Source organism: Capricornis sumatraensis, chromosome 5, assembly GCF_032405125.1.
Source record: "Capricornis sumatraensis isolate serow.1 chromosome 5, serow.2, whole genome shotgun sequence".
Classification (NCBI taxonomy): domain Eukaryota; kingdom Metazoa; phylum Chordata; class Mammalia; order Artiodactyla; family Bovidae; genus Capricornis; species Capricornis sumatraensis.
Genome location: NC_091073.1, coordinates 53,609,020 through 53,621,886, shown reverse-complemented (window position 1 = coordinate 53,621,886; position 12,867 = coordinate 53,609,020). Strand labels below are relative to the sequence as shown.

The 12,867-nt window shown below is 40.9% G+C and overlaps 1 protein-coding gene across 1 annotated transcript in view; it reads right to left on the bottom strand.

The window, feature by feature from the left end:
- Nucleotides 1–12,867, bottom strand: part of SLC26A4 (solute carrier family 26 member 4) — a 59,266-nt gene that overhangs the window by 9,635 nt on the left and 36,764 nt on the right. Inside the window, exons 10-15 of the mRNA XM_068973067.1 lie at nucleotides 11,408–11,485; nucleotides 11,171–11,266; nucleotides 9,710–9,816; nucleotides 7,623–7,692; nucleotides 1,849–1,941; nucleotides 406–501 (exon numbers count right to left, since the gene is read on the bottom strand). Coding sequence (XP_068829168.1) covers nucleotides 406–501; nucleotides 1,849–1,941; nucleotides 7,623–7,692; nucleotides 9,710–9,816; nucleotides 11,171–11,266; nucleotides 11,408–11,485 — 540 coding nt within the window. The remainder of the gene's footprint in view (nucleotides 1–405; nucleotides 502–1,848; nucleotides 1,942–7,622; nucleotides 7,693–9,709; nucleotides 9,817–11,170; nucleotides 11,267–11,407; nucleotides 11,486–12,867) is intronic.

The following is a 12,867-nucleotide window of genomic DNA, read 5'->3' as shown; positions in this document are numbered from 1 at the left end:
GAACTTAGGCAAGAGATATATTGGCAGGAATGGTTGAATGAAAGGTAATACCGTAGCTCTAAAAGTCTATAAACCTATAACTGTCTTCTATTGTGAATAATTGTCTAGTATTGAATTAGCACTTGTTTTGTTCCTTTCAGTAAAAGTAAGATTTATTTCATGAAAGAGGAAGATAAATCACACCCTGTGTTTCCAAGGAGCTCTGCTGATGTCATTTTATTCTTTCCCATTCTCTCTTGCCTGAAAGAACAGCTCAGCTGTTCTCTGACATACGTGTGTCATCCGCCTGTTCACATCTGGGTACCAAAGAGAACACATTTAATTTTGGACAATCTAACTGCTCTAATGTCATCTGAGAAATGAGAGAATTTCAGAGGGGGAGTGGAAAGGATGACGTTGCCTTACCTTTGTTGCTCTTAACTGCCCTTTCTTGATGAGCTTTTGTATTTTTCTCAGTGCTTTCAGCCTCTTATTATATACTCTAATGGCATCAAATCCAACCTTTGGAAATAAATGTTAAGTTAGTTAGAACATTTGGTTTCTAATGGGCTCATTAATGACTGTTTTTACCTGGAAAGGCTATTCTCAAGCAGTATTACTCCCTTTTCCTGCTGCTGCTGCTGCTAATTTGCTTCAGTCGTGTCCGACTCTGTGTGACTCCATAGACGGCAGCCCACTAGGCTCTCCCGTCCCTGGAATTCTCCAGGCAAGAACACTGGAGTGGCTTGCCATTTCCTTCTCCAATGCAGGAAAGTGAAAAGTGAAAGTGAAGTTGCTCAGTCGTGTCTAACTCTTCACGACCCCATGGACTGTAGCCTACTAGGCCCCTCCATCCATGGGATTTTCCAGGGAAGAGTACTGGAGTGGGTTGCTATTGCCTTCTCTGTACTTCCTTCTATATCCTGCCAAAAAAGAAATTCTGAGGTCTGATAGAGGTCTCCACTACCAGGCCACCCTAACCCACCCACCCAGAGACTCAGGGAAAGTGAAAGTGAAAGTGAAGTCACTCAATCATGTCCAGCTCTTTGGGACCTCATGGACTGCAGCCTACCAGGCTCCTCTGCCCATGGGATTTTCCAGGCAAGAGTACTGGAGTGGGTTGCCACCTCCTTCTCCAGAGACTCAGGAAAGGTAGTAGTATATTGAAGACTCTAAGACTGTAAAAAAAAAAAAAAAAAAAAAACCAGCAAAAAATAACCTTTGTAGCTTTAAGTCTTAACAAATTTCCTTAACATAACAAAGCCCTCTTGTTGCAAAATTTAGGAACATTCCTTTGAACCTTAGGTTAAACACTGATCTAGAGGCAAATTCCACCTTCAAAGCATAGCATAGAATTCAAGACCAGAATTCCCTGTTTATATAACCCACTTATACTTCTTACCCTTTATTCCAACTGCCCCTCACCCCTTACCCAATATACATTCCCACATTTTCTTCTCAGCTCACACAGTTCCCAAACCCCTGCATTAATCTCCTTCCTTCTGCCCAACTGCCATGCAAAGCCCGATTGCTGACATCCAAAGCCTGACATGGATCGCTCCCTTCCATGAAATCTTAACACTTATTGTCTACACTTCTTATTTGGAACTTACTCAGATTCTGCCTGGAGACATCTCTTGTGGTTTTGTCCAGCACAATTATTGCTACCTGAATTTTAACATATGTGTTATTATTGGTTTTTTCCTGTCCCCAAATATTAACAGATTAAAAGTTATTTGAGGGCAAGGGTTTTATAATTATTAATGCCCTGTACAAAGGGAACATGGCATAGGGCCAAATAAATACCTGTAAAATGAATGAAGTCTCAAAGGTGGTTAGAAACCAAATTTCTAGGGATAAAATACTTACTGTGGACTTGATACATTTTTTCAAACCATCAACGTTGCCATAAAAAATAGGGCTAGAAAATCTCAGAATCTTCACACCTTCAAGTTCTTCAATCTAGTATTTAAAAAAAATTGTATGAGTTTAAATCATTTAAATATTCAATTAAGCTTTTGGCTATTCAGCTAGGAGCTGAGTTAGAATTGCTCCAAGGAGCTAGGCAGTGGCACTCAACTTTCCTTGAATAGGGCCTAGATCACAGTTGGGAGACAGAGTTACACAAATTCCTGAACTTCCACAGTCACAGAGAAGGTCAGAATAGAAACAGTCTTAGAAAGCAATTATTCAGCCCTCTAATTTCCAGATGACAAAACTGAGACTCCAAAACACAGATACTGTATATCCCTGTAATCCCACTCCTGGGGCACGGATCCAGAGAAAAACATGATCCAAAAAGAGACAGGCACCCCAGCATTCACTGCAGCACTGTTTACAACAGTCAGGACGTGGAAGCAACCTGAATGTCCATCGGCGGAGAACGTCCATCGACAAACAAGATGCAGCACATACATACAATGAAGCATTACTCAGGCATAAAAAGACTGGGAGAATGCCATTCGTAGCACCATGGATGGACTTAGAGAGTGTTACACTGAGTGAAGTCAGTCGGTCAGAGGAGGAGAAATATCCTATGACGTCCCTTATAAGTGGAATCCAAAAAGAAATGATACAAATGAACTTACGAAACACACTCACAGACTTTGAGAATGAGCTTATGGTTGTTGGTATGGGGGAAGAAGGAGGGGGCAGGGATAGTTAGGGAGTTTGGGATGGGCATGTACACACTGCTATATTTTAAATGGATAACCAGAATTCCATAGCACATGGAACTCTGCTCAGTGTTACATGGCAGCCTGGATAGGAGAGGTGTTTGGGGGAGAATATATACACATATATGTATGGCTGAGTCTCTTTGCTGTTCACCTGAAACTATCACAACATTGTTTGTCAATTGGCTATGTCCCAGTACAAAATGAAAAGTTAAAAAGAAGTGAAACTGAGGCTCCAAATCATCATATGAATTGCCTCAATTTCATATGACTGGCCTTCTCCCCATCTCCAACTATTTCAAAATAGTGAGGGGAAAAAAAGGAGCAAAATTTAAGGGACTTGCAGGAACTGAAGCCTATTATGATATTTGCTTGTTCTGGAGAAGGCAATGGCACCCCACTCCACCATTCTTGCCTGGAGAATCCCAGGGACGGAGGGGCCTGGTGGGCTGCAGTCCATGGGGTCGTGAAGAGTTGGACACGACTGAGCGACTTCACTTTCACTTTTCACTTTCATGCATTGGAGAAAGAAATGGCAACCCACTCCAGTGTTCTTGCCTGGAGAATCCCAGGGATGGAGGAGCCTGGTGGGCTGCCATTTATGGGGTCACACAAAGTTGGACACGACTGAAGTGACTTAGCAGCAGCAGCACCCTGACACAGAGGCCAGACAAAAATTGAACCTAACAGAATCATGGACTTTTCTACCCTTGAGGAATCACAGCAGTTTTCATCCAGCCCCTTCAGATGAGAAAACTGAGGCCCTGAGAGGCTGACTGACTTGTACAAGGTCTCCACAAGTTAGAGCCTAGAACTCAGAACCCCCAACTCACCAAAGGTTCCCTGCCTCAGACCATCATAGAATCATTTCTAGCTCTTGACAACACCTGGCTCAACACAACTGCCAGAGATTGTGAAAATAAATGAAGTAGCAGCTACTGGAATTTTAGATTCAGTATCTAATACCTAAAAAAATTTTTTCTTTGCTTTTAAAAACTATTTGTCGCTAAAATACATGTTTTCTTTATTTTGTTGTTTCTTTCTTTACTTTCTTTCACGGCAGGTCTACTTCCCACCATTAGAAATGTTTTAAATTGAGATAAAACTGGTATATAGCACTATATTAGTTCTGTATATGCAACATAATAATTCTATATTCATATACACCACAAAATGATCACCACAATAAATACCCTCTTCGCCCCCCTCATCCATTTCACCGAAACTCCAACCCCCTTCCCCACTGGTAATCACCAATCTGTCCTTTGTATCTGTGATTTTTGTTTCATTTTGTTTTTATTCATTTGTGTTGTTTTTTAGAATCTATACCTCTAATGGTATTTGTCTTTCCCTGTCTTCTTTCACTTTTCATAATAACCTTAAGATCCATCCATGTGGTTACAAATGGTAAGATTTTCTTTTTTATCACTGATTAGTATTCATGTGTGTATGTGCGTGCCCACGTGTGTGCGCATGCTCATTTCTTTATCCATTCATCTATCAGTGGACACTTAAGTTATTTTCATATCTTGGCTATGGTAAACAATGCTGCAGTGATCATAGGAGTGCATACATCTTTCTGAATTAGTGTTTTCATTTTCTTCACATAAATAGCAAGAACTGGAATAGGTGATGATGTTTGGAGCTAACGTCCCTTCTTTTCTTCTAGTTTTATGGTTTCAGGTCTTATATTCAAGTCTTTAATCCATTTTGAGTTCATTTTTGTATATTATACAAGATAGTGGTCCAGTTTCATTCTTTTGCATATGGCTGTTCAGTATCCCTAACATCACTGACTTCTGCTTTATTGACTATGCCAAAGCCTTTGACTGTGTGGACCACAAAAAACTCTGGAAAATTCTTAGAGAGATGGGAATACCAGACTACCTGACCTGCCTCTTGAGAAATCTGTACACAGGTCAGGAAGCAACAGTTAGAACTGGACATGGAACAACAGACTGGTTCTAAATCGAGAAAGGAGTACGTCAAGGCTGTATATTGTCACCCTGCTTATTTAACTTATATGCAGAGTACATCATGAGAAACGCTGGGCTGGAAGAAGCACAAGCTAGAATCAAGATTGCCAGGAGAAATATCAATAACCTCAGATGTGCAGATGACACCACCCTTATGGCAGAAAGCAAAGAAGAACTAAAGAGCCTCTTGATGAAAGTGAAAAGGAGAGTGAAAACTTGGCTTGAGGCTCAACATTCAAAAGACAAAGATCATGACATCCGGTTCCATCACTTCATGGCAAATAGATGGGGAAACAGCAGAAACAGTGTCAGACTTTATTTTGGGGTGCTCCAAAATCACTGCGGATGGTGACTGCAGCCATGAAATAAAAAGATGCTTACTCCTTGGAAGAAAAGTTATGACCAACCTAGACAGGATATTAAAACCAGAGACATTACTTTGCCAACAAAGGTCTGTCTAGTCAAAGCTATGGTTTTTCCAATAATCATGTACGGATGTGAGAGTTGAACTATAAAGAAAGCTGAGCATCGAAAAATTGACTCTTTTGAACTGTGGTGTTGGAGCAGACTCTTGAGGGTCCCTTGAACTGCAAGGAGATCCAACCAGTCCATCCTAAAGGATATCAGTCCTGAATGTTCATTGGAAGGACTGATGTTGAAGCTGAAACTCCAATACTTTGGCTAGCTGATGAGAAGAACTGACTCATTTGAAAAGACCCTGATGCTGGGAAAGATTGAAGGAATGAGGAGAAGGGGACAACAGAGGGTGAGATGATTGGATGGCATCATCAACTCAATGGACATGAGTTTGAGTAAACTCCGGGAGTTGGTGATGGACAGGGAGGCCTGGTGAACTGCAGTCCATGGGGTTGCAAAGAGTCAAACATGACTGAGCAACTGAACTGACTGAACTGAATATCACCAATTAAAGAGACTATCTTTTTTCCATTGTATATTCTTGTTATAAGCTGTCAATATAACTGTGAATTTATTTCTGGGCTCTCTATTATATTCCATTGATTTATATGTATTTTGATGCTAATACTATACTTTTTTGATTATAATAACTTTGGAGTAGAAAGGGGAAATATTTATATGATCTGAAGAGAAACCAGAGTATATGGCAATAGCTTTATAGCAGAGGGCTTCCCTGGTGGCTCAGAGGTTAAAGCATCTGCCTGGAATGCTGGAGACCTGAGTTCGATCCCTGGGTCAGGAAGATCCCTTGGAGAAGGAAATGGCAACCCACTCCAGTATTCTTGTCTGGAGAATCCCATGGAAGGGAGGAGCCTGGTAGGCTACAGTCCATGGGGTCACAAAGAGTCGGACACGACTGAGCGACTTCACTTTATAGCAGAACTTGAAATCAAGGAGCATGATGTCTCCTGCTTAGTTCTTTCTCGAGATTGCTTTCGCTACTCAGGGTCTTTTGTGATTCCATAGATATTTTACAGTTATTTGTTGGGCTTTGCTTCTAAATATATACCTGGTTAATCTACCTTTACTATATTTTCCTTTACCAGTGAGATTTTTACTTTTATATGTTTTCTTGTTGCTAGTAAGTAGCTGTAGATTGGGTGTGTCCTTAGGGGGAGGGGAGTTCAGAATCTTCCTACTCCAGAATCCATCTTGGACTACCCCTTTGAAATTTCTTTCTCTGTTTTTTCATCTTTGTTCCCTCTTGTCACTTAGCAATCTTTTTTTTTTTTGGCAGGGAATATAAGCCCATCAATGGAATGTTCATTTTCTTCATTTTTGATTTTCTGTATTATGTATTATTTCTTCCAATGCCAAGGATAAAGATGTCAAATAAGGTTCTTTGTGACAGAGAACATGACTTCACAGGGATTTCAGAGAATTTCATAAAGGATAATGATAACATAGAGAAATAGAAATTTTTTTCCTCTTGCTGCTTAAAAATTTTTTTTATTTCATGGCTTTCAACCCTATCACTGTAATATTTCTGGGTATGGATTTTTATGTGTACATTAACTGGGTTCAGTGGGCATTCTGGATTTGTACATATTTTTCTTCTAATTTGGGAACATTTTGATACTTATTCAAACATTTTATCTTTTTTTTTCTCTTCTCCTTTTTGGGGACTGCTGTTACTCATATGTTGATATATTTTATTTTGTCCTAGAGGTCTCTGAGGCTGTCTTTTTAAAGTTATAACTGACATATTAGTTTCATATGTTCACATTGTACATATTATGTACAACCTGATATTTGTATATATTGCAAAATGGTCACCACTATAAGTCTAGTTAACATCTGTCACAATATGTAATTACAAATTTTTTTGTGTGGTAAGGACTTTTTAAGATCTATTCTCTTAGCAATTTTGAGATATGCTATATAGTATTATTAACTTTGGTCACCATACTGTATATTACATCCCCGTGGCTTATTTTATACCTGGAAGTTTGTGTCTTTTGACCCCATTCACTCAGAGAAATAGAATTTTGATTCAACTTTTGGAAATAATTGAATTGCCTGTTTTTTAAAAACTACCTCTTACAGTGGTTTGACATTAAAATGACATCTTAACTAGCATGAACAAAATGCATATCAGAGAGCTTCCATGGTGGCTCAGAGGGCTTCACTGGGGGCTCAGACACTAAGGAATCTGCCTGCAGTGAGGGAGACCTGGGTTCAACCCCTGGGTTGGGAAGATCCCCTGGAGGAGGGCATGGCAACCCACTCCAGTATTCTTGCCTGGAGAATCCCTATGGACAGAGGAGCCTAGCAGGCTACAGTCCATGGGGTCGCAAAGGGTTGGACACAACTGAGCAAGCACACACAGGATATCAGAGGGCACACTGGAACAGAAGTTTTCCTAGTATGCCCAGTATCCTTATGGACTTTCCCAACAGAAGTAGCCTCCCTTTTCGGCTACCTTATCCCTAACACACTAGAAGAGAAATATGTAACCTCTGAAAATCCAGCTTAGCAAACCCAAATCTAGCCAGTGTCTCCCAAGGGCACTTACATTTTTGTAATTCTTGGTGCTTTTGTAGATGTCTGTGCTGGGGATACTTCCAAGGCTGTTCCAAGATGGACTAAAAGAAGAAAAATTAAGGTCAGGATTTTTTGGAACAGGCATATTTTAGAATAAAACATTAGAAGAAATGATAGAATCCAAAGAGCGCATAATTTGGATGTCTTGGGACTCTGTCCTTATTGCAGATGACATTTTCTGGTAGCTAACTCTGAAGTGAACAGCTGGTATTTGTGCAAGCCTGGGGGTAAAAAATGAAGTGTGCCTCTTTTCCAATGCCTGCAAGAAGTAATGAGCATCGTACTTTCATATGTGTGGCACTTTATAGGATAAGCAAAGAGTTTCACACATGTTAAATCTTATTTGAGCCCTGAATGGTCAACAGTATTATCCTCATTTTTAAGGGTGAGTAAACTGAGGTTTAGAGAAGTTCAAAAAAGCTCTGGAGGGAAGAGAAGCACAGCCTCTATCTTTAACCTGTGGGTCTTCATGGTTTGGCACAGTGCCTAGATCTACCTTGTGAGTTATAGCAACTTTCTGATGAAGTATGGGAAGTCTGCAGTGGTCCAATTAGTCTCATTTCATAGAAATAGGAGCCTGGGAGGACCAGATTGTTGATTTCCTGTTCCTGATGCAATCACATAAATTCCAGGATTCCTCAACTGTGACTAGGGACATATGCTAAATACTATGCCTAACAAAGAATGTCTGTTTGGGGTGCTCTCAGCAATGTGCTCTCTGGCCCAGGCTTATAATTACTGGAAATTAAATCCTGGGGAGGATACTGCTTTTGGTTGGGTCAAAGCCCCATTACCAAATCTGCAGGTAAAGGGTTTCATCCATTTCTCCTGGGCTTACTGTGCCATGCTGATTTTTACCTTAAAGCTCAGAAACTGTGTGGTCTTTCTCTAAAAACCCTTCTCCCCATCAATCACACACAAGTTACAGTAAATACGGAGGCAGCCAGAACTCAGAAGACATCGTCTTCCAAGGAGAGTTTCTGGGGTGTTTCCCAGAAGAAAACTGGGTGCTTTGGGAGCTTGAGAAGTCTTTCAGGCCCCTGGGCAACCACTTAAGGGTGTTGAGACGGTAAACACAAGCTTTTGGGTAGGCTCCAACATGCCAGGGGAGGGAAGGAGAACTGCTTGGTGGAACAGGAAAGATGGGCCCAGGCTAAGCTATAGACATCTGTGTTAGGTTTACCCAGGTTTTTCATTCCTTTGTGACCCAAGTGCAGGCCAAGAAGGAGCCAGAAGCCTGGGAAGATAGCAGAGGCTTCGAGAGAAGCTCTCTTCAACTCTCTGTTCAGAAAATGCCAGAGACATAGAAAGGTACCTACCGAAGGCTTCTCAAGAGTCCAAATGAAACAAACACACCTCCAAGCTGCCTCATAGATTGTTTTCCATTACTTTGAACTGTGTCTCTGCTGCTTTCACTCTCTACATGACCTGATTATATCTATTTTGCATTATTGGTATGGCTTATTAGGTACATACCTTATTTGGCAGATTTGAATGAATTTTGGCTACAATCAACTGTCTTAAAGTCTCCTATTCTGGGTTATTACATAACTTCTGGGTTACTAGCTTCAAAAGAAAATGAGCCATAATATATTTAGCAGCTGTCTGGGCCGAAGACTTGGGTCCCCAGGGCCTCTTAGACTTCATCTCATTTTAAAAAGAAACTACACGGCAACCTCAGTCTTTTGCTGATCATGTATCTTTCAGTCTTACCATGACTTGGAGGTGAACCTAGCAGTAGGGCCTGTGAGTAAGTGCATAGATTTTGGGGTGGGATACATCTTTGAAATGCTGGCTCTGCAAAATACTAGCTGTGTGATCTTAGGAAAGGTTCTTAACCTACTGAGTTTCAATTATCTTCCCTATCAAATGAGAATAATAAAACATATTCACAGGATTTTTTTAAAGACTAATTATGATAATGTCTAATTTGTAGAAGCACTAATAAATAGTCACTACTGTGAAAGGGAGTAGTTTTATGATACTTATCAAAATTGTATCAGAAATTTCAGGGTGTGCTGTCCTGTTTATCGGTACCTTGGATCTTATATTACTCACAATTGAACTCTCAGGACCACGGTGAGAAATCCGAACACAAGGCCAGCTAGTAAACCGAGGTCCAGTCCCAGAATGATGGATGCCATGCATGTAAATACCCAGATAACCTAGGAAAACATGAAAATGAAAAATGCTAATTCATCAGGTACCATGAAGTGGGTGACTACCTGTAAAAATAATATCAATTGTCCATGAACAAATCACAGCTTTGTAAAATATTCTGACATCTTTACACACTTTGAGTGGAAATTGGACTTCCAAATACAGGCCAACTGTCCCATTAAAATATTTTTAGATTTAATTTTTGAATAGGTGATATATTATTGTTTTAGTCACTGAGTTATGTCCAACTCTTTGCGACCCCATGGACGATAGTCCACCAGGTTCCTCTGTCCATGAAATTCCCCAGGCAAGAATACTGGAGTGGGTTGCCATTTCCTCCTCCAGGGGATCTTCACCATCCAGGGATCAAACCCCTGTTTCCTGCATTGGCAGGCAGATTCTTTACCACTGAGCCACCAGGGAAGCCCTGATATATATTAACATAGTTCAAAATAAAATTGGTATTAAAAAGGTGTGCAGAGGCACTTTCTTGGAGGTCCAGTGGTTAAGACTCCACACACCCACTGCAGGGGGTTCAGGTTTGAATTCTGGTTGGGGAACTAAGATCCCGCAAGCAACATGGTGTGACCAAAAAAATGTGCAGTGAAAAATCTTGGTTGCAACCCTCTCCTTTCTCCATTCATTCCCATCCTCTTTTCTCTCTTACATTCTCTTTTATTTCTGTGTGTGTGTGTGTGTGTGTGTGTGTACACATGTGCACATTTTTCACCAGCATTTTTTTTTTGCATATACCACTGCAAAACAGATTATTTTCCTTTCTTTTAGTGTGTTATACACACTCTTCAATTTGGACCAGTCTGTTTTTACTTAACAATTTGTCTTGGAGATCTTTCCGTATAGACAGATAGGGAATTTTTTCCCATTCTTTCTATCTGTTTTGGTTCAAATTATAGCAGATCTCTGAAGGGTTTAGCTTCTTCTTCTTCTTTTTTGTTTTTACAATTCCTCAGAAGAGTTGTAAAGATTATTTTAATCAAAATTATAATCAACATAGGGTTTTGCATTTTGTTTCTGCTTTGTGTTTTATTTGTCCTTCTAGATTAGAGGGTTTTTTTTTTTTTAATTTGTTCTTTGGCTTTAGAAGGCCAGTGGTTTATGAAGGAGCTCATATAGGATTCTTGTACAAAATGGATCTTCCCAGAGATATAGGACCTTCACAAATTGTAGCTCATGTGGAAGACTTCACAGTTTTGGCTTATCCACAAAATTCTAATTACTGCTCTGCTTCCCAAACTGCAAGTAAGACTCAGGAGATAAGGGGACATAATATTATGGCACAAAGCACATAAGTAATTCCTATTTCAGAAAAAAAAAAAAAAAGGATGGCAAGCAACTTACAGCATCAGTCTTATTCTGCCTCCACAGATGAGGAACATCACACACCTGCATAAACATCCCCTTCAGATTGGCAATTACAACAGCTGCCAAGACCGACTGCCAGGAAAGATGGGGAAGTCCAGGTTATTCAGTGAAATGGTTTGCCATTTGATGACTTTTAAATCCCCTGCTATTTCTTGGGTAGCAGAGCAGTGAAGGGAAAGTAAGCAGTCAGTGTGGCAAGAAGCAAGGTTATACCTTCTGCAGGGGTTCCAGCAACTTCCCCAGGGCAACGATGGCGATCATCACAACCCCAGCTGAGATGATGCCAGCGACCTGAAAGACACACACATCTCCCATAGTCAGGGTCTGTGCTTCCCACTCTGAATATGTGTTTGCTGCACGCATGTGTGCAAGAGCCTGTTCATGGGCACACAATGCTCCCCTAGCTCCCTCCTTCTGCTCAGTCCTGTTGAGAGAAATAAGAATTATTTGCTAAAACCAAATACATTTAGTAGCTATGGCAGAGAAAAAGAAAATATGGGGGCTAGGTCTGCTAGAGTAAAGCTAGTTTGGCTTGATTGCACTTGGGTACATGGCAGACCTCTATTTTTTGGTGTCAATTTAAGAGGTCAGTATTCCAGGAAACCCAGCCCATCCTTGTTCCTGGACAACAGAACCTTGAAGCATTCTTGGGAAATAACTTCTCATAGCACATAATTGATTCTTCTGCATTATGGAATCGGCAACCTGATAACGATTCTAATAACATTTTGCAGGCACGGTTGCCATGATAATCTCAGAGAAAATAAATTCACCAGTCCTGCAGATTCAAAAACACCACATGAGTCTGTTGAGAGGCAGGACCATGTCACCAGCATCCTCCTACAGCAGCCCGTGTGACGGGGCCAGTAGCAGGAGTAAAGGAAGCTTCAGAATCTTCACCTTCACTGGCAGAAAAGCTCTCCCAGGATTCACAACTAGCTAGGACAGAAGCTGAGGGGGTGGGGACTATGCTGTGGTATGATTAGATGACCAATGGATTCTCTGCTGAGACAGCTGGGGCCTGGCCAAGGTGAAGCCTAGAAACTCTAAAACAAAGGAGAGGAGAGAGGGAGCCAGAAACCAAGCGAGCAGACAGGAAGCAGTAGAGGTGGGTGCATTGGGCCCTGGTGCTGCCCAACGCACAATGCTTGCATTCAAGGAGACACATAAAGCCAATACAAATAAAAATCCAAAAACATAAGGAAATGTCATAGCCATACTCATCCACTCCATCTGGCAAATTGATCAGTCATGTTCAGAGGATAGCTAGGCTAGCCTGAGGCCATATTATGTATATGATACACTGAAAAGTCTGTTCTGTCCATCCACACCCCCATTTCTAGGTAATCTGTATCTTGCAGCACCACACGTCTAGGTTCCCAGTACCTTAGTGAGATTTTCCCCCCCTCTCCTATCTAAGCAGAGAATCTGGTATCTTTCCTTCATCTTTCCCTCCTTTCTTTCCTTCCTTTAGTTCTGTGGAATTACTTAACTAATATTTATTGTCTATCATGAGCCACTTGCATCTCACTGTGGGCTCTGTGGATTGGAGAAAGAGATGGAGATTTGGGAACAGGGACCAAAGCCAGCTCGAGGGTGGCCACCTACTCACCAAGGATAGGGAATAATTAGCCCTCAACTATAATGTGGTCCACTGGAGAAGGGAATGGCAA